Below are 26,614 nucleotides of genomic sequence, written 5' to 3'. Positions count from 1 at the left end.
TACACATGTTGAACCTAGCAAGATCTCATTGTCTAGCAAACTAGTTTCTCTTTTCTTCATAGAAGAAAGGATTCCTTCTGCTATAAACCCTCATTTCAGAAAGAACAAACGTCCCATTCTCGCCTCCTGTCAATTCTTCAGATTAGGGCTTTTTTGTGGCTGTATACGGTATAGAAAGAAGTTTCCAACTCTGCAAGATCATTCCACAGTTTTTCTGTTAATGAAACATTAGGGTTATCTACATCTCCTAAAAAGTTCTTAGTTCTAAAAAACCTCTTTATCATCCAATATGTACTTTCTTATCATATTGTTTCATCAATAATTGCTCCTTTTCTTGCTCGCTTCTTAAGAATGGCATAAATTTTAGTTGTTGCTGTTATTGTTGTTTACCTAAATTTATCAGTGAGATTTGTAACTAAATGAATCAGTTTAATCACTAATAGCAAATATCACTCCCATCCTCCTCCCTTATATTTATTTATTAATAGGTCAGTAAAATAGAAAATAACTCAGCTTGTCATTAATTTTTTCAATTCATTTTAATTTCATTTCAAATTCAAACTGTCCAACGAAAACCAGAGTTGGAGTTTACCTATTTTTAGCAACTCCAGCTCTGATTCCTTTTGCTCCAAAATCTGTCCAATTCCGACTCCACAGCCCTGGTTAGAAGAACTCGCAATATATTAATAAGTTCAAGTTGTTCCTACTACCATATCACTCAACAAACAACATTCAAAAGCAAATAGTCACAAGACAACTGGAAAAATGCATGCAGACAAGCCACCAGATGAAACCTGTGGCATTAAATAGTAAAACAATCTCTACTGTTGATTATGGGGTTTGGGATGAACTTAATTATGGCAAAGCACACGAGAGCTATCTGCCTAAGGCAGTGGGATGCCTTTGTGGAGGAATTTCTAGGGAAAAGCGACTCATCCACATTGCACATGTAAACTTTTTTTTTTTTTTTTTTTAAAGAGCCTGAAGTATTTTATGATATTTATTATAAACTGTAATTTGATTGTTTTTCTTCTAATATTTGTAAGTCTAATCTCTGTATAGTTTGTACCTTTTAAAAATTACTGTCACACTGATTTGTTTGTTAAGTCATGATCTTATTGTAAAAATGATTGTTTGAATTTATCCCTTTGTGTTATTGACCCTTCAGGCGGTTGTGAGATTAAGCAATCTTTTTTTCCAAATACATGCAACATCTATATGTCATAAATCTGTAATGCAAGTTGCGTTTGTATGTGCCCACCGCAGTGTGTAACTGGAATGTAAGCTGAGCTCGTTGATGACTGTAGAAAGATTCTGTTTTTATACCTTAATTTGTGTATATATTTGTGCAGGGTTCATACGTTCCTTAAAAGTCCTTAATTTCAATCAAATCCAACGAAAGCTCCTTAATTGTACTGAACTGACATTTCTATCTGTGTTTTACGACTGCCTTTTTGGAAGTGGATTAACATTTTGGAGGAGTATTTTTTAGCGATGCCTTGACAGATATGTATTTCATGAGGTAACGTTTGAATTCTTTCTTACTCCTTAATGGTGGATACTAAACTTCAGGATAACAGGAGACCCTTCATCAACTGAAAGATTAACATTTCAGGGGTTTCTTTTTTTCATAAATGAAGCATTCATAAAATATTACATCAAAAACAACTGTTCTCCCTTTGGGATATAAATTCTTTTATTTTGCGGCCCTAAATAGGGCAATTTCAAGTTCAGTTTGCAAACAAAATTTTTTATTTGAAGATTTATGAAATTTTGACAATTTTTTCAAAAACATTTTAATTATTTTGCATTGATGAATATCATAATAACATCTATAAATATCATAAAAATAATTATATTCAAATTATTTAAGAAATAACATTAAAATAAAATATTTTTATTTTCTCTTCCATATTTTAGCGACACATTACTTCTCATTTTTGTAACTTAAAAAAAATGTTTTGATTCTGAAAAATGAGCAAATTAATAAATGCTGTAAAGCACAGTTTCTGAAACAGCTCTATTTTTAAATTAGTTCCATTTGTTTTCTTGTATGTTTTATTATAAGTTTTTTTCCTTGGTGTAATTGTTTCAGAATATTTAAATTTGTATCAGTTTTCTGTTGAAAATTCGCTTTACACTTGTCATGTATCTGGCAGCGGTGAGCCAGCCAATCAGTTGCCTGGCAGAGCCCAGCAAGTGAGAGAGGCCAGTTGCATGTTAGCCTCAGAGGAGGCAGGTTGTAGGTTAATTATGTTGTAGGAGCGAGGTAGTGCTCCGAGTTTGCCTTTATTCTTTAAATGTTAATTTTTTTTCATTATTCTTTGAAAGTTAATTTTTAATAAATGTTGGTGTCGTTTTCCTTATGGTGCCTTATCAATCCGTAAGGTCATTACAGCACGCTCTCGATTTCGAGAACCAGAGCTAACGAAGACGACCGGATTTTGGAGAAAAGGTGAGACATTTTTGTTGTAACTTTAAGGAAAATTTCTTCTAAATATGTTTAAAGGAGTAGTTAAAAGTGATTTGATTTCGGTGTTGAAGGAACTAGGTGAAGAAGCCGATTCTAGTTTAAAAGTTGTAGAATTAAAAGATAAGCTTTTAAGTTCCAAAGAATATTTGAAAGATAAAGATTTTGTTATTGAATTTCTTAATACTACGGTTGAAGAAAGGAAAAAGTCAGAAGAAATTGTGAAATTGCGTTTAATGCAAATTGAAAGTAGCAACGAATCTAGTAATAACGTAGAAAATACACTTTCATTAGATAAGCTTTTGAAAGCTGTACAGGCATTATCGATTTCTGTACCTAAAAAGGGTGAAGCATGGAACTTATTTTTTGATTCCATAGAAAGGGCTTTTAAGCATAAGAACGTACCAAATGAGTTTAAGTCTGAAATTTTACTTAAACTGATAAATGATAAATCTTCTAATATTCTAGTATATATTAAAGATGATGATTTGAAAGATTATGAAAAAATTAAATCTTTAATTCTTAAGGAATATGAACCATCGCCAATTATATGTTTAGAAAATTTTCGCCAAGCTCAAAGGTTGACGGGGAATACTCATTTGCAGTTCGCCTCTCGTTTAAGATCATGTTGGATCCATTATTGTAAAAGTAGAAACGTCAATGATTTTGAGTCTTTAATTAACTTAAAATTTCTGATAAACTTTTTCAAACATTGGATAGTGATTTAGCGTGCCATGTTGCAGTTCGACAAGGTGAAAGTTGGCTACGTCCAGAAGAACTAGCGGAGGAATGCGACACTTATTTCATCGCAAAAGGTAAATCTTTTGATGACATAAGAAAATGAAACGCGCTAATTTTCGTGATTCATACAACAAAAACTCTAAATATATTCCACCAGCGCTAAGAAAAGATTTAGTGGTAAATGAACAGAAACATTCGTTTAAACCGCGAGAATGTTATGTGTGTAGTGGCAGTTTACATTTGGCTAAGGATTGCCCGAACAGGCAAAATAAATTTGAGAGGTCCAATAAACAGAACGATAATTTCCCGGTCAAACCGAAAGTTAACACTTCAGCTAAACCGAAGGACAATGCGGTTGTTACAAATGTAAATTCTAAACATTTACAAAAACCCGAGTGTTCCGACGGAAAACTTAATTTTTATTCCTTGGAAAAGATTACTATTTACATTGCAGGGAAGCAAGTAGAAGCTATAAAAGATTCAGGTACGGAAATACCAATTTTGAACACTACATTAATTCCTGATTTAAAAATAGAAAGTAAGGGTAAAATCATTTTAAGTTCCGCATTTGGCGACGTCATAGAGGCAACGTTAGCAACTATTCCCATTTATTACAAAAAACCAAACAGTTGTCTATATTCGCGTGTAGAAGCTCTTTTCGCGTTGACAGATAAGCTAAATGTCCAATGTTTAATTACACCAGATGTATGGGATCGCATATTTGAAGACGAGAATGAATCAACAGTCTTCCCCGAGACAAAACCAGAAACTCATAAACAAAAACACCCTAAGGTTGGCGCCGTTGAACTGTCAAATGTAAATCTTTTTTATAGCTCAATTGCGAATCAGAATGATGAAAGACTAAACAGTTATTCGGAATCGAATAAATTTAAGGTCGATCAGAGAAACTGCCAAACATTAATAAATTCTTTTAAGGACGCAGAAGTAGGAAAGAATAATTTCTTTTTACAGGACGAATTATTATTTGATAAAGAAAAAATTTGTGGGGAAAACATACAACAGTTAGTTTTGCCCGAGAATTATCGAAATAAAGTCCTTCAATTAGCTCATGATTCCATATTCGGAAATCATTTAGGTATGAGGAAAACTAAAGAAAGAATTAAGCTTTCATTTCATTGGCCGAACATATCCAAAGATGTAGAAAATTATTGTAGAACATGCGAAAGATGTCAATTAAAAAGTCCGGAAAGACAATCGGATAAAATTCCGATTACTCCTATTGTTCGCGCGCCATATCCCTTTCATACGGTAAATATAGATATTATTGGTGAAATTTCACCTCCTTCAGGAAGGAAACATAAATATTGTTTGTGTTTGATAGATAATCATTCAAAATGGCCAGAAGTCATACCTTTAAAAAGTCTTTCTGCTAAAGCTACTTGTGAGGCTCTTTTAGATATTTTTATGAGAACTGGTATTCCAGAAATAATTTGTAGTGATCAAGGCACTAATTTTACCTCACAATTAACTCAAGATTTCGAAAAAAGGTTAGGAACTCATCCTCGTTTTTCGACACCTGGTTACCCAGTATCAAACGGCTCAGTGGAAAAATGGAATCGGGTATTTAAACAAATGTTACATCATGTAATTCGCACAGATCCTGTTAATTGGGACAAGCACATACCTTATTTACTTTTTACGTATCGTGAAGTTCCAAATTGCACTAACGGTGTATCTCCATTTATGGTTATGTACGGTCGTGAAGCTAGAGGTCCCTTAGCTGTGTTAAAATCATCATGGTCCGGTGAAATACCATTACCTCTTAATCTGAGTAATTCAGCAGTTGATTATCTACAAGAATTAAAGATAAATTTAGAGAAAGCATCTGAGCTCGCTTCTTTATCTGCCGCGGAAAAACAAGAAGCTTATGCATATTATTTTAACCGTCGCAAAAGTTTGAAAGAATTTAAAAATGGTGATCTAGTATATTTACTTATACCAGACTCTAGCAACAAGCTATATGCTAGGTGGACAGGTCCAGGTGAAATTGTTGAAAGAGTGAATCCTCATTCCTACAAAGTTAAATTACCCGATGGGAGTGTGAGGCATGTTCATGTGAACAAAATAAGAAAATTTTATGTTCGAGCACAAACTGTGGGAGTGATATTTGAAGATGATTCTGAGTTTGGGGAAATTCATACCACTCCAAATAAAGGAGATTGCGCAGTAACTAGAAGGGACATCGAGGTGGATATTAGTCATTTAGAGGATAGCAAACAAAAGGAATTACACGAGCTCTTACTCAAGCACATCGCGTTATTTTCTGGGGAGATCCAAATAGCCAGAGTTGGTGAACATAGAATTCGGTTGTTACCTGGAGCTGAAAGAAAAAAGCCATATATCTATAAGATCCCAGAATCTTTGAAACCTGAAGTAGATAAACAGATCGAGGAATTAGAGAGCTTGGGTCTTATTGAGCCAAGTGAAGCTGAAATAGCATACCCAGTCGTATGTGTTGCCAAGAAAGACGGAAGTATGCGTTTATGTATTGATTTCAGGTTGTTGAATCAAGTAACCAAACCTGTTGATTTTCCAATGGAGAATGTGACTGATCTAATCAATAAAATTGGACACGCGAATGTTATCACCTGTTTAGATGTCTTGAAAGGTTACTGGGAAATACCTTTAGAAGAAGAAAGTCGTGATTTAACATCATTCAAGACACATCGTTCCCAATATCGTTGGAAAGTGATGCCTTTTGGATTAAAAAATGCAGCTTCTACTTTTCAGCGAGTGATGAATGATGCCTTAAGAAAACATAGTGATTTTTGCAAAGCATATATTGATGATATTGCTATCTTTTCACCAGATTGGAATTCGCATCTCCAACATTTAGATGCTGTGCTAACTACATTAAGTGATCTCAGGTTTACGGTGAACGTGAAGAAATGTGTTTTTGCACGTTCGGAGATAAAGTATTTAGGACATATAATAGGAGCTGGAAGACATCAACCTGATCCTGAAAAATTACAAGCCATTGAAATTATAAAAAGTCCTAAAACAAAGATTGCTCTCAAGAGTGCATTAGGCTTATTCAACTATTATCGTGATTACATAAAGAATTATGCAGAAATAGCTCGCCCATTGACGGAGCTTACGAAAAAGAAAATTCCTGAGATAATTCCATGGACTGATGTTGAGGAATCAGCATTTAAAGAACTGAAACGTCGACTGTGTGAATCACCAAAACTGTACACTCCAGAACCAGAAAAACCTTACACCATACAGTGTGATGCTAGTTCATATGGTGTTGGTGCCTGCTTGTCACAACGAGACAGCAAAGGCAGTTTGCATCCTATCAGCTTTGCCAGTCAAAGACTTTCGAAAACTCAGCAGAACTGGTCAACTATTGAACGCGAGGCTTATGCCGTTGTGTGGTCATTAAAAAAGTTCGAGTGTTGGGTGTTTGGATCGAATATCGAGCTGATCACAGACCATAATCCATTATTATATTTGTACAAGTCGGCACCGCATTCAGCCAAATTACAGAGGTGGGCAATGGCACTTCAGCGCTATAATATTCATATTTCTCATTGCCCTGGTGCACAATTAAAAAATGCAGATGGTCTTTCCAGACTAGTGGGTGAATGAAATAGGTGTGAACTAAGTATGAACTAATATGTTTTAAAACTTTGCATTAGTTACTTTCTTTTGTTCCGGAATTGTACGAGAGCTACTTTCCATCTGTTTTGAAAATCAAATTACTGGTTTCCATTTAATATTGCATTATAATAGTGTGTTTTGAAATAGTATTGCATATATGTTTTATTACAGAACTCCGGTATTGTATCAAGCCATCTGTTCATCTGTTGTGAGATGAATGTTTATTGCACTTATTTTAAAGTACGTTATTATGTCATGTATACATGTTCATATATTTTGAATTAATTTGGTATGTGGAGTATACAATTTAAGTTTGTATTTGCTGGTTCAGTTTTCAGATTCTGCTTCGCTTTGGCGTAGCACAATCTTACCGGGGGGGTGTCATGTATCTGGCAGCGGTGAGCCAGCCAATCAGCTGCCTGGCAGAGCCCAGCAAGTGAGAGAGGCCAGTTGCATGTTAGCCTCAAAGGAGGCAGGTTGTAGGTTAATTATGTTGTAGGAGCGAGGTAGTGCTCCGAGTTTGCCTTTATTCTTTAAATGTTAATTTTTTTTCATTATTCTTTGAAAGTTAATTTTTAATAAATGTTGGTGTCGTTTTCCTTATGGTGCCTTATCAATCCGTAAGGTCATTACAACACTTAACTTTTCGGAGGGGGGGGTCCCCTCAGAATATAAAATATGTTTTTTTTTTTTTTTTTCCCATTGTGCAAATAAAATTGGCTTCTATTTCCATATATTTTGATCTATGTAAATTTATTTTACACATAATTATGCACACGAATTGAAAAATAAGAATTTAATGAGTAATATTACTAAGACACAATAACACGCCGAATAAATACTAATTCAGAAGTCAAACAACAAAAATCAGCGTTATACCTACAAAATTTTCACAGGACTAGTTTCGATGGTTTTACCGAACCATCATCTTCAGCTGCAAAACCGCAAATGAACAAGATAGGAAATAATGATTAGATAAGATAAGAAAGCCTGGACAAGAATAAGCAAGTGGCGCCATCTGTTGGCGAAACCAGAACTAAAACATAATTTCTCTAAAAGCCGAAGGCAAATTTGGATTGTAATTAGGATCGTTAACTAGAACAGAAAGATTTTTATGAATGTGAAATGCCTCTAGAAAATCCAGTTCTCCAATGGAAGATGTTTTTTGAATAATTTTGGCAGCAGAAAAATTGAAAGTGTGATTTTCGGACCAACAATGTTGAGCAACAGAAGACCTCTGTGTTTCCTTTTTTCTAACATATGCCTCATGTTCTTTGACGCGAAATTTTAAGGCTCTCTTAGTTTGGCCAATGTAAATTAAACCACACTGGCAAGGAATCCTATAAATACCCCAGGAATTCATATCCGGAATGGGGTCCTTGAGTATAGAAGTTGGAATTTTATTGATGGGAGAAAAAAACAACCCGAAAGTTAAATTTCTGCAAAATATGTGCAACTTTATAGCTAATTGATGGAAAGGGAATGACAACAGAATTTTTATAATCTCCTAAAATAAGAGTGTGGCTTTTAGTGTGTTGAGATGAGAATTTTTTAACTGCTTGATTAATAATGTTGGGTGAAAAGCCCCTGTCAATAGCTATTGCTTTTAAATAATTTAGTTCTTCATCAAGGGCTAGTTTGGAGGAGCAAACTTGAAGAGCACGGAAAACATAGGAATAAAATGAAGCTAACTTTTGTTTAGTCGGATGACATGATTTAAAGTGTGGTGGAAGGCAAACCGATGAAGGTTTACGGTAAACTGTAGTACTGGAGTTGGATGTGTTACGTGTGACCAGAATGTCGAGAAACGGAAGAGAATTGCAAGTCTCAAGTTCAAAAGTGAACTGAATAGCAGGATCAATAGAATTCATTGTTGAAAGAACTTTATTTAAATCATCTTTATTACCTTCAAACAGGGTAAAAGTATCGTCTACGTAGCGGAACCATGCCGGGAAGTTTAAAGTTTCAAACAATTTTGATTCATAATAATGCATGTAGATATCAGCCAGGATGAGACTGAGGGGACTTCCCATGGCTAATCCCTCAGTTTGCTTGTAATATTTATTTTGGAAAACAAAATGTGTTTGTTTCAAACAGAGTGAGAGAAATTAGCTCATCAATTTCGATGCAAGAGAAATGAAATTCACGAAGTCTGGTTTCTAGACATCTTAATGCACCCTCCACTGGGACATTGGTGAATAATGATTTTACATCAAAAGAAACCATGAGTAAATTACTAGGAGAAATGTTTTTAACCTTTTTTACAAACTCTATTGAATTTTTTATGGTGTAAATGTTATTGTCTAATAGAGTGGAAAATCTAGAAACTAAATATTTAGCTAAAGGATACGAGGCAGTACCTAAATTTGATACAATAGGGCGGAAAGGAATACCACTTTTATGAATTTTGGGAAGAGCATATAATCTGGCACAATTCGCAACAGATGGGATAAGCGAATGTTTTAAGTTGCTTGAAATGATTTGCGAAGATTTGATCGCAGTTTTTATTTTGGATAAGTCCGAACTTATCCAAAATAAAAACTGCGATCAAATCTTCGCAAATCATTTCAAGCAACTTAAAACATTCGCTGGCTGATAAGTTCGGACTTATGAGTTTTTTGAAACATGAGTCACATGACATGAGTCACATGAGGACAACATGAGTTTTTTGAAAAAAAAACAAAAAATCTGATTTTTCTTCGGAAACAAAGGACTAAAAAGTTATTAATGCAGACTGTCTGTTCGCTGCCTTTTTACTGGAACACAACCTGCTACTGAATGCATCGGATCACGCTGCAGCTTAATTTAGAAAAATGTTTCCCGATAGTGAAATCGCTAAGAAATACTCAAGTGCAAGAACCAAAACTGGTGCAATTGTTAAAGAAATGGATTTGAAAAATAAATCTTTAGTTATTGATTGCATTAAAATAGCTTCATTCTGCCTCTCTACGGATGGAAGCAATAATACCGATTCAAAACTGTATCCAATTGTTGTTTCTTTTTTCAATCCAGAGTTTTCAGAAATTGAGTGCAATTTACTTTCTTTCCCCACTTTAGAAGGACATTTGACAGGCTTTAATATAGCACAGCTAGTTATTAAAACTTTAAGAAAATGTAGTTTCTCTGGATAATTGCTTAGCACTTGGTGCCGATAATGCACCAGTATTGGTAGGCTTGAAAACTGGTGTTGCAGGCATCTTAAGAAAGGAAAATTCAGATTTGCAGATTATGAGGTGCACTTGTCACCTCTTAAATTTAGCAGCTGAAAAGGGGGCAGATTCTTTACCAATAAATGTTGATGTCCACATTGTTGATATTTACTATTATCTTGAAAGGAGTTCTAAAAGGAAGGAAAAATTGAAACATTTCCAACAGTTGTATAACAGTAGTTTACAATTAGAAAACTTGGATGAAGTTATAAAATCAGCTAGGATTGACACCCAGTGGAGTTTAATTGGAAAACTGAAAGATGCTGATGGAATTTTAAAATATGTTGAACTGTCTAGAATTATGTTGGCCATCTTGACAGTTCCCCCATAGTAATGCAGAGTGTGAGAGGATTTTCCGTGCTGTTGGAAAACGAGGACTAAATTTAGATCTAATATTAGTGATGACACATTAGAAAAACTTTTATTAGCGAAAGCAGGCCTACGGGGCAATTGCTATGAACAAAATTATGAAGTTTCTTTCTTAAAGAAAGCAAAATCTGCCGTGTTTATAACATTTGTGCGAAAACTGATTAAAGTTTTTTTGTTTTTGTTTTCTTAAACGATGCAAGTAATAAAAATGTTTTTTATGTGTAAGGTATTTTTGTGTTGCTTGCATTTAAGAATTACTTACTATTTAAAAAGTCTTTTTAACATTGTGAAAAATCTCCCGATTTCTTAAAAAAATCTCCTGATTTTTTAGTGTCATAGGTTGGCAAGTATGTAATATAAATGGTGAGATACTCTAGTTTCTCAGCAAGAAGTGAAACATAAGCATTTCGAAATTCATTTTTTCTAATGAAGAGCTCGTAAACAACTTTTCGCTTTTGGTAATGTAAATTCTTTTATTTAACGGTTCTAAATTTGGTGACGTATCAACATTTTGGTGATTTTAAGATCAGTTTTCAAAGAAAACTTTTAATTTCGATATCTGGGAATTTTTCGACACTTTTTTTAAAAACATTTGGACATTGATAAATTTCATTAAAGTAATGGTAATGTATTGAAATTATATTTTAAAAATAGCATTAAAATAAAACATTTTTATTTTTTGCTGCCATTCTATAAAGTTCCATTTTGGCAACTTATTATACAATGTTTTGAATCTGAAAAATACGGTATAATGCTATAAAGCGTGATTTACGAAATAGTTCTTAGCAAAAGCAAAATTAGCTATGTATTTGATTAACAATCCTTTATAATTTTTTTATACTAAGAGTTTTCCTTATGTAATTGTCTCATCATTCTCAGAATATGCATCGGTTTTCTCTATAAAATTAATTTTACACTTGCCCCCCCCCCTTTCCTCTTTTTTTTTTTTTTTTTTTTTTTTTTTTTCAAAATATTTCTGACTTTTTGCTGTTACAAAATTAGTAGGGGTAATTTTTCTTTAGGATTTTAGACATTGCAGCTTGGAAAGTTTAGACGGGGTTTGACGGCAAGATTTATAGACCCGGGATTCTAGAAGATTACAGAAAAATTAACATTTTTATCTTCCCTTTATTTTCTCTACTTTTGACTAAACACAAGCATGGAAAATATACAAAATGCTTTTAATCTTATCACATGAACAAATGTTATAGAAAGGAATTTTTTTATTAATAAAGAAATTGAAAACTGACCATTTAAAAGATTTATCTAAGCATTATTCATTATCTGGAGCTAGGCATTTTCCCACCTGATGCAATCTCTCTGGATCTTAAATTCCACTGTCTAGTGCCTTTCTAAATTCTGCTTCCAATTCCTGCTCTAAATTCTAAAATGTATGACATTACTCAATTTTGTTGCTCAGTGTGTCATTAAATTCTAAAAATTCTGCTACGCCAGTTCTATAACTAGGCCTTAGCCAACTAATTTTATTTCTTTAGTAATATGAACATTCTAAAGAAATAAAATTAGCAGCTTTTTCTATGCATTCTATAAATGCATTTATTAATTTTTTTAACAATAACAGAAATCCTTAATTAAATCAAAAATTTCTAAAATGAAAAGGAAATATGTTGAAAAAAGAAACTGAATACATAAAGAAAATTATTCTTCAAAGATATGTACAGTTCTTATTATGTAAATTACCGAGTTGTTTATAATTTTATTCTTTACTATAGTTTCTCAATTCTGTTTCCTCATATGATAGAGTTACTGAGCCAGCTTAAATTAAAATTAAGTTGTATAGTCTTTGACCAGTTGCCCACATTTTTAGTTCAAATTTGACTGTTCTTGATTAATTTATTTTGTTAGCATCAGAACATGCTTTTATGTCCTAAGTTCTTTTTTAAATTGGAGGCTTATTTAAACCTTTGTCTGACATTGTAGTTACTTTCAAACATAGCGATAATTTGCCTCATATCTGTGTGGAGGTTTTGGACTATTTAACTTTTAACAGATCAAGTAAACCCTCATAGCTGCATTGTGGAGAGGTAGACAAGTTAGGTGATAAAGCATGCAAAAACTAGTGAGAACAAACATTAGCTTGCATATTGCGACAAATTTCTAGTTTCTAGTTCAAATTTCTAGTTGTTAGAAAAGATGTTTAAAGAGAAGGAAATCAATATAAACTAGCCAAAATGTCTGGGATGGCTTCAAATTAAAAAGATGCATAAATATTTTGTTGAGTGTTGTTGTTACAAATAATGTGTTAAAATAGGGTAATCATTGTATCATTTAAGAAACAATGTCATAAATTACATATATTTTAAACTGTGAAATTTTATTAGATTGTGATTTTAGTAGAGTTTTTTTAACAAATATTATTTAAAAATAAATAAAAGTTAATAGTGTCCATGTAAATCCATTATGACTAAGGTTATCTAACTACCTAATTTATTTATTTATAACTGCTTACTCTTGAAAATTATGTCTGCATATTAAAGCCTTTCATTAATCCTTACTGTGTGGTCCCAAGATAAAACACAAAAATGTTAAAATTCTTGTAAAACTTATTCTTTGCATCTAGTGAGACTTATAATATTACAAAACAACTTATCATCTGTGGTGCTTTAGTAGCTTATTGGAACCTTAAGGTATATTAACGGATTAGAATCCTTGGAACTCTACACGAAGCTATGACACTAACTGCATCAGACAGAGCCCGACTAACTTTCAAAACTTGCCAACCATGCCTATATCAGGCCTTTCAGGTTTGTTCTAATCAGCAGGTCTCTCTTTAGGCCAGCAGCTTCGATGACAGCATCCAGTCTTTTGTTATGAATCATGCTGATTATGATCTTGCTTCTCATTTTAATATATGCCGCCTTACATAAAATCTACCTGCTGGTTACTAAACCTCTAGACTAAGCAAGTATGTGGCAAAATGAAAAAAAAAAAAAAAATCAACGCAAGGCTTATTGTTTTAAAACATAAATAAAATGTCACTTATCTTCTTTCAAGTATGTCCAACTATTATAAGTGTAAAATATTTAATGCTGCTTGATACATTTTATACAGTTGATTTCATTCTCAAACTTATTAATAATTTTAATTAATTCATGTTTAATAGTAATTCATCCTACTTACTGTTCTATTTTATTTTTAGGATTGTATTACAAAAGTTCAGTCATAGATATTTTTAACTGAATTTATTCAGTTCCCATTTGCTCATAGGTCCTTAATTTTTTTCATTAATGGTTCTTAAAAGTACTTAATTTCCATGTGAAGAAATGTGTACGAACCCTGTATAAGTTTATTTTGTGCATAATTATGATACACATTGCATCAATAGAGAAATAAGAGTTCAGGGAGTAAATAATATTGCATTTGATGTTTTTATTTTGAGGAATATAAAATGTTCAAAGTCACTGATCACATTTGAAAAACATATTTCAACTGAATAATTTTTATCTACAAATTACAATAGAAAAATTACAAAAACTCATTATCTAGTTCAGTCTCACTTTCTGTTAGCATTAATTATATGTTTTACATGCATATTCATATTTACTGTTTGAGAGGTGATTGACCATTCTGAGTTATTTTTTACTAGGTTACATTATGGCATAAATATGAGTATAATGTAACAATATAGCAAGTGAAATAGACATACAGTGAAAATCTAACACAAAACTGTTTGGACTGAAGTATTTTTTTCTGTTAAGAGGATTTCGTGTTAAAGGATATTGCAATATATATATATATAACAGATATTCTATTTGTATAAATCTAATATAAATTTTTAATTTAATTAAGAAATTTTAAATGCAAAAATGAAAAATTTAATTATTGCTGCAGACTAATTATAATATCATTTAAATTCTAAGAGCATATGTAAATTAAGTGCGTGTATCTAAAACCATGAAAAAATATATAATTCCAAAAATTAATCTAAACAATTTTTTTAAGGAATCTCTAAGACCAAATTAAATTGCATAAGTGAATACTTGTTGAGCAGGCAGAAGACGAACTTATCAAAAGGAAGTTGCCTTCAGACCTAACTCTTCAATTACTCAATTCGTGTTTTGTCATCCATATAGGCAAGGGTAAAAGTAAAATCAAATGTTGGGAATTACAAAAAAGAAATTTAAACTAGTAGGAATTTTGAGAAATTTAACAAGAAAAATAAAATTAAATGTCAATTAAGAGTAGAAAACCAAAGTAATTTAGAAACTCTTGCCTATTGAAAACTTCCACTACATGAATTATGCATGTAAACCTTAAATAAACTATATACAATCTAATAAAATATAAAAATAATAATAATAATAAGGCTAGTAAATAGCAAGTTTTAATTTAACTTACCTAGAACTACATTTGAATTCCTGAATGTGGACTAGCATTTGCTAAACTAGGTGAAGTTGAGTAGTTGTTACTGCTATCTGTATAAATAGAGAATTGTCCAGCATCAGAGGGCGTTGATACAATGTAAAGTTGAGTGTTCAGCTGCTACCTGTGAGAGCTATTGTAAAAATCTATGCTGTAAACTTTAATAATGTAAAATGTTTAATAAAATTTTATATATATATACATATATTTATTCAACAAAATTAAGTTTATTAGAGTATATTTTATTCACATAGATATGCATGTATTTAATAAAAATCAATGAAACAAAAATATCCACAAGAACTTAATTTAAATCAAAATTTTCAAGTTTTTTGAAAAACAAAACATTTATTGAGTTTTTGGCAAATAATCTGATATTTTTCTTTGCTTTGTCTTTTTTAGCATCAAATTGTTCGATATCGTCCATTTTGTTATTCATTTCAGCTTTGGAATGTGTGTGCATACATTTCATGATGTTCCTTATTTCAGATAGTATGGGACATTATCCATTTTATTTTCATCATCGGAATCTGCATCAATATTTTTTTAGCTTTGAATGAACTCCAAACTGTCTTTGTCTGCCATAATTCGGGCAGTACACACATTATCATCTACTTGTTATTCTTCAACAAATAGCAAATTCTTCCGATGATACAGTAGGAACAGTCCAGTAACACAGAAACTTTCTCAAACATTTCATCAAGTCTCAGTTCAGTTTCAATATCCTCCTTTTCCATTTCTTTTGGTGCGAACCAACCTCACTAATTTTTACACACACTGCAATATACTTGTCACCAAATTCCAAAGCCAACTGATGAGAGATGAGATGATTTTGTGTGGTGTTTGTAGGGGGGAGGGTGAAAACAGCTTAGATAAACAAAATTGGCTCATGTCACAAGCTGTTCCGAGGGTATTTCAAAGCATGTTCAAGCCAAAGCCTTTCTACGAAACTTGCGAAACCACTTCTCTTTCAATTCGCACCCCTCTTAAACCTTTCCTGCGCGGCTGGTGTTTTCCATATTTTGTTTATTCCCAGAAGGAAAAATCTTTTCATGTTAAGTGATTTTCATTTCGTATTAAAAGAAAAAAATGCATAATAGTTTGTCGGGACCGTTGTATTATTTTGTGTTAACCAATACTTCATCTTAAGCATTTTCTCATTAAACGTATTTCACTATATATGACTCTTGTTAAAAGATTTAGAAAAGTATTACAAAATCAGCAAATGCTTTAGGAGTTTTAGTGACGAACAGAACCTAATTTAAAATAACTCATTATTATTGACTGAATGCTTTAAATCAAAAGATTTCTTTATTGTACCTATTTTAAGTTTTTCTCTAAACAATGAAACAAACAAGAAGGAAGTTGTAAAATTCAGAATGTGCTATTTTGATATAGTATAGTATTTATGAAGTGCTGAAACGTAGCAAAACTCATTTGTATTTCCCTCATATTACATTTAATCTTCCATAATAACAAACAAGTTTAAAATCTCAAAAAGAAAATATCGAAATGCTTCCTTAAGAGCAATGCAGCATAGAATTTGAAAACAAACATCTCTTTCACCAATCTGAATGATAATTGATTACTGTTTGACGTTCTAGTCTGTTAAAGAAAATTGTTACCTAGCTATGCTAGTTTTTGTGGAAATGTGAGTTTTTAGGAATGTCCCTTTCGATGTCCAGTCTGCATAGCAGAAACATGTCATAGGGGTTTAAGAGTAGATGTCATATTCCTTTTGTCTCTTGTCAAAAAAAACTTTTGTTTGAGAGGCAACTTTAAGTTTTTGGGAAAGGGAACAATCAAAAGAAGTGGAGAACATGCAGGATGACTGCTTTGGAGAACAGAATCAGTTTTACAAAATGATTATTGACTGATGGGAAAATGCAATAGAGAGCATTTGGAATAATGGATGTAAAACTGATTTCTCCAATTTACTTTTTCATTTTGGTGGGGAGTTGTGTAGTCGTGCGCAAATAGTCGCCACTGGAAACTGCTCTGAATATTTGTTTCAATTTGATTTTTATTATTATATTTAAGCATATTTTTATTTTCGCTGCTGAATTTGATGTATGTTTGTGATAATGAGAAAAATTCTATTTTTTCTTAAATGAAAAAGGGGTTTTATAACATCCTGTTTAACAAAAAGCAGGTGCATAGTAATTTATTGTATATATTATTCAAAGCTGTTCTGTGTAGCATACAAAAAAAGTGTTATTGATTTTAAAACATATGAAATTATCATGGTAATCTACCATTGTCGTAAAATGTCAAACTTAAAATAAGTATATGCATTTATATTTGATTGAAAGAACTTATATTAGGGAACATTGCTACTAAAAATTATAATAAATAACTATTGCATTTTTAATCATGTATTTAATAAAATATTTAATTTTTTATTAATTGCAAATTGCAGTTCAGTTACTCTTTCGGTATTTGTTATTCCAAATATTACATAATGAACTTTTTAAAATATTTTAGTCTTTAGATTAAAATCTTTAGTGTTGTTTGTTAGGTTATTATTTTATTATAAATATGAATGTTAGAATTTAAGCATTTTAATATATATTGTTTAGTTTTGGAGATGTAAAAGATGGTGATTATAATATTTTTGTTATGGAAGCAAATAAAATAATTACTTGAGGATAGGTAAAATGCTGATAATCATTCTTGTATTTAGAACGTCATCCTGAGTTTTTATGACATGAAAAATGTCCGTTCTTCATGTATTGGTTCTTCAAAATGTATTTATTTAAGAAAATGTCTTTAAAAATCCTAAAAAGGAAAAATAATTTATAAAAGATTATTTTCTGTAAGCTGATTTGAAAGTAATATAGTAAAGTTATATTTCTGAAGAAAATGTAGAGATGTCTTACTCCAGATTACTTTCCAATGGCAGCATCAGATAGAAAGTGCTGCCATATTTTTAAGTGTCATGGTCCCACCTGTTCCAACCCTGTCCACCACAGGATAAGATGACAAAGAACATAGAGCATTAGTAGTTTGTCCTGAAACATGTAGGTGTTCATGATCAGTAAAATTTTTGTTTTTTCAGTATAAAATCATTAATTCTCATTATCTTTCTCCTCCAACACACACAGTGCACTCCAAAGTAGATAAATCAAAAATGTAATTTTTCTGTCCCTGAACCTAATTCACATTTCCTTTTAAGCAGACTCATATTATTGTGGTTGCTGCACAGTTTAAAAGCAAACTGTCCAGCATCTTGTTATTTTATATGAAAGTAGTTGAAATAATTAATGTAATAAAAATATTTTATAACAGGTTGGTGCAGCTGGTCGAAAAAGTAGGCTACTTCTAGCTATGTCTACAGCTGCTGAATTCAGAGATCATCTAACTTCATTTAGTGAACTTTATGCTTCTTTAGGTATGTTAGTTTTTCCATTAATATCCATATTCAGTTAAGTGTAATCTTACCTTACTTGCAGATATTTAAAATAAGTTTAATTATTTTAACAATAATTAAACATTAAAGTTTGATCTTCATTTAAATAAGAAAAGTATTATTAACCACTTAACTGTTTCTTTTTTCCGTCATGTTATGACAAAAAATAAGCATATTTTTGATAAACATTTTTATGAAGAAATTCATTATATAAACCCAAATCAGCAGTCAGAACTATTACAAGTATTGAATTTATTGATTTATGCTAATTTTTATTTTCATCGTAAAAAGCACATTTTTCCATAAAGTTGGCTTTTCTCCGAAGAAGTAAGCAAAACTGGAAAGAACACTTTACAAAAATAGATGTCAGAATTTTAAATGTTTTGTTGTTATTAAATTAATTTTCCTTTTAACCGCTTGCCTGATTATACCGAGTTATCTCGGGTTCGTATATATTGCAGTTAATTATTATCCCGAGAAAACTCGGGCGAAGCAGAATTTGTTAGTACGATTTCTTTTATCACGTTTTTATTCGGTCTGGAGGAAATGAAAGGAAATATTCTGCTTTGATTGGCAATTTGCCAAATTTTGTTGGTTGCATGATTCTTTTGGAGGAACTGGTTATGTGTTTCCCTATTGTATTGTATGCGTTGGCTTGTGGATTAGTAATGTATAAAGAAGGATGCATGCGTTGAAAAAAAAAAATAAAATGATGGCGATGATTTTTCAGATAATAATTATGAAGAGGTGGGGTGGGGGAATCAAATCCAACAAGACAGTGTACTCTGTGCTCCCGTGAAAGAGATTCCAGTGGTAAGCCAGTAAGAAAAGAGACCAGATACCAGTGTAGAATGTCTGGAATCACTCTGTGTTGTCCCTTGTTTCAAAAACTATCATACAAAGATTAATATTTAACTTTTTTCCGTTTGCCCGAGATAACTCGGGATAGTAAACTAATATTAAAAATAAATGCTTTTACACCTTCAAAAAATTAAAAATTCAACTTAAAACCTACATATTTTGATTTGTTCCGTTTTGTTGTATTTAATAATAAAATTTTAAAAAAATGTGATTTTTTGCAATTTTTTTCAAAAAAAATTTGTAAGGGAAGCGGTGAAAATTCAGTTTTTGTATGATACTTTTTGAAACAGGGAGACAAGCATAGTCCAACATCGCAATCAGAAGAAAAATATCGCATTTCTTTTCTCATCCATTTTCCAAAATTGTTCTTTTCGAGCAACACACAAAACATTGCCTTGTTGGTCTCAATTTTGCAGCAGCATAATTATTTTTTCATTTGTGTTAAATATCCACTAGTAGTGTATGCTTCTGTCTGACTTATTCATAATTTTATGTAGTTGAAATTATCACTAATAGATGATTTTTAATAACTGCTTTCTCATTTTGGCTGTAAAATTCAAAGCATTTATATCAGATTCTCTGTAGAATTTATTTGTAATTCATTTAGGCAATTTTTATGTTGGGAATAAGTGAGCTAGATTAGAGGCAATAGTACCCCCCACTGTTAAGGAAATTACCAACACTGAAAGTGTTAATTGCATCTGTTCAGTTTTCTTTTAACAGAAAAAATTTTTCATGATGAAAACTGAATAATGTGCTATTCAGAATTTCGCTTTCTAGTTCATCTTTGTTTAAGTGGGCCAAAAGTCCTTTCAAATATTTGTCTAAACTGTATTTAATATTTTTGTGTGTGTGCGTGCACGCTGTTGAAATTTCCGAGCCATAATTGAAAGTGTTGTTTAAAGTACTGAAGCATTCTATAACTTTAGTCTATGAATTAAAAAAAAATCAATTAGAAGCTTGTTGTTCTGGGTAATAATAGATCTGATGGCATTTTATGTAATATAGTACAAAGTTTGTAATCCGGACGTCCATTATCCGGAATGATCTATAATCCAGACCTCAAAGCCACAACCTTTTTTTATTGTATGCGTTACACATGCTCGTAATGTGCTTACGCGTTTAATGAATAACCCCGAAGATGATAGCCGCGAATTTGAAGGTTTTCAGACATCGCAAACTAAAGGTGAAATTTTCCAGTTATTGGATTTTTTAAAGAAATATGGAGAGTGGTAATAAATGATATAACAGAAGTTTTTCATTGCGACGACAATGCCCCAATCATCAATCAGTTAATAGACGGCAGAATCTGTAATATGGTTCTAGATCCAGAAAATACTGCTTCCGTAATGAAGAAAGTGACAGACGGGTTATTGAAAATGAAAAAATTTCGATTGACAAGTAAGTCTGTATTTTCGACACAGCATTTACAGGACTTGAACAGTGGAACTTTGTAACTGAACAAGAAATTATGTCTGTTTATAGAATTAAAGAGAAAGTATTAGCACAAAAACGAAGCAACTTTAACAACTTGCATTGAAAGAAATGTTTAATAAAGTAAACAAATAAATGTTAAGCTTTTTTGGTAAATTTTGTTATCCTTTAGATCATAATTGCTCTTTATTTCATAAATTATGGTTTCATATTTTTAATTGTATAATTTCTGCATGCCATCTTACCAGATTTAAATTGATGATCTATAATTCGGAATCGCCTGATGAGTCCGGATTACGGACTTTGTACTGATCAGATTTATTTATTTACACTATAGTACACAATATTTATTACATTCAGTATTGTTAAATTATGTGATTTTGTTAGACAGCAACATTGGTACCATAATCTTTATTTTCAACAGACGATTGTCTTATATTTCACACATTGTTACCAATGCTGCCTAACATTCAAAGAAATTTTAGGGAAGAGGAAAACATGTACTTAAAACATCCTGATTGGATTATGGTTTTGATACACAATTTATTTACTTTTCTTTTTATGTGTGAATCAATTGATCGATGTTATAGTAGGAACAAAGGGAAAAGTTGTATGATAAAATTCTAATTTACAAAAGTAACAGATATAAAATGGGACAGTTTTTATCTTTCAGGTTAGTGAAGCTGAAATTGATAAGTTTGGGAGTAGATAAGATCTTCAAGTTAGGGAATTAATGAGTGTATGGTCATGCATTTGAAAGTATGGTACTATCCTGTATTTAGCTAACTGGAAAGCCCAAGTCTCAGAATATTTTCAGAAAAAAATTCTTCTCAAGAAATTAAATAAATGAGAGATTTGTCACCATTATAAAGCTTGTTGTGCTACCAGCATATATATACTGTGGTCAAACAGTATAATTTAGTGCCAGTAATGAATAAGACATCATAGCACAATAATAATGGCATCATAACACAATCATAAGAACATCGCCTTGATTTTATGTAAACCTGATAAATTCTGGGTAAGCTGAAGCCAGTTTAGTTTTTGTTAAAGAAGGATATAAGCTGTTTTTTATTCGCATTTTGAAAAAAAAATTATTAAAATTTGGAGCTTGCCTTTCATGAAGCAGCATGCAATGGAGTAATTTCTAAAGTGCTGGATCCTGGCATCAAAAGAGCCATAATATATGACTTTCTTGTAAAATGAATAAACAATGGTTATACAACATGGAAAAGTGCAATAAGTGATTCACGTTTTTATATGCTGTATCCATATTTGGATCTATTTATGTAAAGAGCAGTCTGTTCCATTAAACTTCTGCCTGAGAGACTGGTGCATGTTTTTTGGCAACATTTGTGCCAGTTTTCATGTTCAGCAGGATTTTGTAATTAGATAAAATATTTTACTTTCATGTTTAAGCCTATGAAATGTGTTTGCTTTTATGTCTTAAAGACATATTTTCCCCAAAATCTATCATTTTAAATGTAGGCTTTGGTATTCAAGTTGGTAAAAAATAAGATGACTGTTTTTATATTTTAATCAAAAAATTGCCTCCATATTCATTTGTCTTTTCTATCAGGAATTCCAATTTTCATGCACTCAACTATCCAGAATTTGGCATTTCCCAAGTTTCTGGATAGAGAACCAGTTGGAAAGTTTTTGAGAAACTGTTAAGCAATATGGTGTAATTTGTCGAAAAAATAAATATTTAAATTCGAATCCTATTTTTATCAGAGAACCAGAAACCATAAATTATGAAAATAGAGGAATATTCCTTTCAAAGTATAGGCATGCATTGTAAACATGTTAAAAAGATAAACAGAACCTTATTATGCTAATCATCTGCTGCTGTTAGTTTAAAAAATGATGATCCAGATTAAAAATATTAAAAGCAGTGATTTATGCACATAAACTTTTAATTACTAAAAAAACAATGCTGAGTTTAAAATTTTGCAAATCAGTGTAAAATGTAAAGTTCAATATTTTGGGTCTGTGATGTGTGTGTGTGTGTATTTGTTTGTGTACTACTTTCTACTTATATATATATAATTTATTGCTTGTTGCAATAGACCTATATTTCATTCCTGTTACCTGATAGAAGATGTATGTCCATACATGATATTTCAAACTTAGTTTCATTTCATAAATATGTATGTCAAATAGCAGTGAATGTGCTAGTTCCTGCATTTATTGCTTCTTTTTTTGGGAGGGCGAGAGTATGAGACTTCTTAAGCTCACTACCTTTAATTATTGAATCGGTTAGTTGCCTTTGTATTTATTTTTTATTGACATTAGGAATGCTTATAAACTAATATTTCCTCCCCCCCCCCAATTCTATGTTACTTTACCTTCAGATTAATTGTGTATAAGGAGTTCAGGTAGTTGTTGCCAGTGCATAAGGTTAAGATATTTAATTTACTTGTTAAAAACATGACTGTGTATTTCAGTACTTGGATATTAACAGCTCACCATCAATAATACCACTCTGGATTTTGCTTACCTGCAAACATTGTGGAACTTGAGAAATTGTTTTAAATTCTTCTGGAAATATACAATTTTTTCTTTTCTTACTAATTTGGGAAGGGTGATCTACATTTTGATTTCAAAGCAGATATCATAGATTCATTTGTGCCCTCTTCTGAGTTCTTCACTAAAGAGGTGTATTCATTTCCTCTCATGCCCTGGCTTTTTACGAGGATATATTTTTATGTCAACTCTCAAGAGCAGAACACTGTATCATTTTTGGGTGGTTAAGCTTCTTCACATTAAAAGTTTTGGGGACAGTGTTTGTTCATCTTGTACTAAATTTACACATTTTGCATCATATAATGATTGTTTTTAAAGCAAGTACCATTTTGAAATTCTGATGCAGCAGCACTACGGTTGGCATTTGCCATGGGTGCACTTTTACTTACATCTGTTGGCAAGCCACATGCACCATTATGGAAATTTTCGATTGTGTTAACATTTGTTTTTGAGTATTTAAAATGGCGTAGGTAACTGTGGATCCCGTCGACTGCAAAATACAATTGGTGTTATGTTTTCTTAGTGGTGGATGCAGTGGAAGCGACTGAAATTCATCATCACGTTAGTGAAATGTGTGAAGAAATTATTATGAGCAATGGAATGGAAAGGTACATTTGTGCATTTGAGTGCTCTGATGTTGAACGAAGTGAGTGACCGTCTGCCATTACTGAAGATTTGGTGCAAAAAGTTAACAAACAAGTGAAATAGAACAGACGCTTTACAATTTTATCATTATCTGCCAACTTTCCTAGGGTTTATGGCAGTATTCTCCATGATAGTATGAGCAAAAACTTAAATTATGGAAATTATGTTTATGCTGCGTACTAAAAATGATAAGGTAACTACAGAAAGAGGTGCCCAAAACCAAATGTTTAGGTAGTGCTTTAACTTTCCTTTGGTGGTACAGCGAGGATTTTTTAAGCCAAATCTAAACAGGTCACAAAACTTGGGTGGCTTACGCATCAGAATCAAAGCAGCAATCCATGGAATGATGCCATTTATCATCACCCAAGCGAATGAATTCAAGCGAAGAGTTTCAGTCCAGAAACTCGTGTCTACTGTGTGTTAGGATAGAAAATGGGTATTGCTAGGGGATTTTTTGCCTCATGGTGACACAGTAAATTCTACAATGTGTTGTGAGACCTTAAACAAACTGTGCCATGCAATTCAGAACATAAGATATGATATGCTGAGTAGGGGGATCATTTTACTTTTAAGACATTGCTTGTCCACATTGCAGGTAAATGAATTCAAGATCTCATCATGTCATTTTGCTGGGAACAGCATGACCATCATCCTTCGTACAGCCCCAATCCAATATCTAATGACTACCAGTTGTTCCTGCATTTGAAGAAGCATTTGGGTGGTCTTTGCCGCAAGGGCAATAAAGTCTAAACGTCCATGTTGTTGTGGGTGTCAAATCAGGCAGCGCACTTTTATGAAGAGGGAATTCAGAAACCGGTTGTACAATATGATAAGTGCCTTAATATGGAAATTATGTAGAAAAATAGATTGTTACAGGCTTTCATATAAAAATGAGATTGGTAACAATATTCTGCTTGTTTCTTTTTTATTTCCAAACAGTACTTATTTTTAAAAAAGCTTCAATAGATTGCTGGTGATATATTGATGGTTACCAATCAATCAAGTGCCTGCATTTCTTTGAATGTAAAATAAAGCAGTTTAAAAGTGCATGAATATAATTTTTAGTGTCTCATTGATTTATTTTATATTTAATTTTTATTTCTGAGAAAAGTATTTGCATCATTAATGAAAGTAATGAAGAATTAAATATTTCAGTTTCAGTGCAGTTATTTGTATTCCAGTGTATAGATGTTAAGTGCAATAAAAAATAGTTAATTATTCACCCCCTTAAGGTCTAAACCATTTGGAAAAATAATATTCTTTAAATAGCCCATAGTTTCTATGAAATGTGTTTGTACAATTCATTGGTTATTAATTAGAGTATTTAATATCTATTGTATTTTTTAATTCCACCTAAGTGTTGTATAAAATAGAATTATGCTCCTGTCTTCTTTAAGGTCCTCCAAATCCTGATAATTTACCAGAAGATGGAAAATTAAAGAGTGAAGTTATGGTGAAAGATAATAGACGTTATTATTTGGACCTGAAAGAAAATTCTCGTGGAAGGTTCCTAAGGGTAATATGAAATAAAATCTTTACAAAAAAATTGCTGTGCATAATATAAAGTGTGGGAAGTGAGTAAAAAAATTTTTATGTAGAATTAAGTAAAAGAAGCCTGTGGTGGTGCAGATTTAAATACTTCTACTCCTAATGATATTTTTTAGACTTTAAATTATTCTTTATTTATATTAGACCGAGTCATTTGAGAAGTTCTGTAGTTTCTTAATGATAAATATAAATAGAGCAGTGCAAAACAAGAAAATTTCATTGAGTCATGTAAGCACTATATTGTTGTCTAACCTTTTTGCCATCTCTTTGGCAGCTGGAATATCCTTTTTAAAGAAAGGTCATTATGTTTATTAGTAAAAATTGAGGTGTTGTTTGTCAGTCTCCAAAGAAGTGAGGTGCAGACTGTTCAGAGAATTTTGAAGTGGCCTAAAGAGCTGAAAATCCGAGGGGGCAAGGTGAAACAAAACATCTTGGCCATACTCAATAAGTCTTTTTCTGACATTCATTGAAATATGAGGCTGATCATTATGATCAAAAACACCTGTATGATTGGTAAGTTTAGGTGCTTTGCTTCAATTTCTGCTTTTAAAATTACTATTTGAGAACAGAGTTCTGAATTTATTGTCCAATTTGATGACAGCAATTCATAATATACAGTTACTTTGTAGGCCCACTTGCACACAAAGCATTACTTTTGGGGGTTGCTACTAAAGACGATACATATCCCATAATCGTTTTTGATATTTGCATATTAATGCATTTAGTGATTTTTTTTTTTACAGATGGAAATGTAAACGTTAACTTATCAAGTGCAAGTTGTGGTTTTTGTGCTCCCCCCTTTTTTTAAGAAAGATTTCCAAGCTATTCATAAAAATCCGTAAACATTATCAACATATAAAAAGTAAATGTACTTTAGCAATTTAAATTAATTAAATAAGGATTGCCTGATGTATTTAAAAAATAAAATCACTTACTTTCTTTTTCAAATCTTTTTGTAATTTTTTTGCTCTATTCTTATCCTGAAGTATACAGAGATCTATTTTCACTTAAAAGAACATCAGAAAATTGAGAGGACTCAGCTTCGTTCAATCCTCATCAGTAGCAGCTATCGAGGAATGCATTTCCTTGTTAGTCTGTTTAGAAATTTTTGAGCAAAATTCTGTATTCCTGCAGAAATTCTACCACAACTTCTTTCATTGCTGGTAAATTCGACCAACTCTCCCAGTCTTCCAACTCTTGGCCTACTGGTAGATTATCAGATCTCCAGATTTTGAATTTTTTTAGCTTTTATTAAAGATGTATTTTTACAAAAGTCTTAATCTGCTGTAGACTTTTGTAAAAATATATGTGAAGAATCTAAAATGTTTAATCAATTAATATTTTATTTTACTTCAATTTGTGGTACATTGTAAAATTTATTATCCACATAAATGC

General features: G+C 31.8%; 1 protein-coding gene across 1 annotated transcript in view; it reads left to right on the top strand.

The window, feature by feature from the left end:
- Positions 1–26,614, top strand: part of Pur-alpha (Purine-rich binding protein-alpha) — a 98,006-nt gene that overhangs the window by 45,242 nt on the left and 26,150 nt on the right. The window contains exons 4-5 of the mRNA XM_035365150.2: positions 18,085–18,187; positions 25,069–25,187. Coding sequence (XP_035221041.1) covers positions 18,085–18,187; positions 25,069–25,187 — 222 coding nt within the window. The remainder of the gene's footprint in view (positions 1–18,084; positions 18,188–25,068; positions 25,188–26,614) is intronic.

This window comes from Stegodyphus dumicola, chromosome 5, assembly GCF_044657685.1.
Source record: "Stegodyphus dumicola isolate Sdum_Otavi_A_Nest chromosome 5, ASM4465768v1".
Classification (NCBI taxonomy): Eukaryota; Metazoa; Arthropoda; class Arachnida; order Araneae; family Eresidae; genus Stegodyphus; species Stegodyphus dumicola.
The sequence above is the reverse complement of the archived record's forward strand: the minus strand, read 5'-3'. Positions and strand labels throughout refer to the sequence as shown.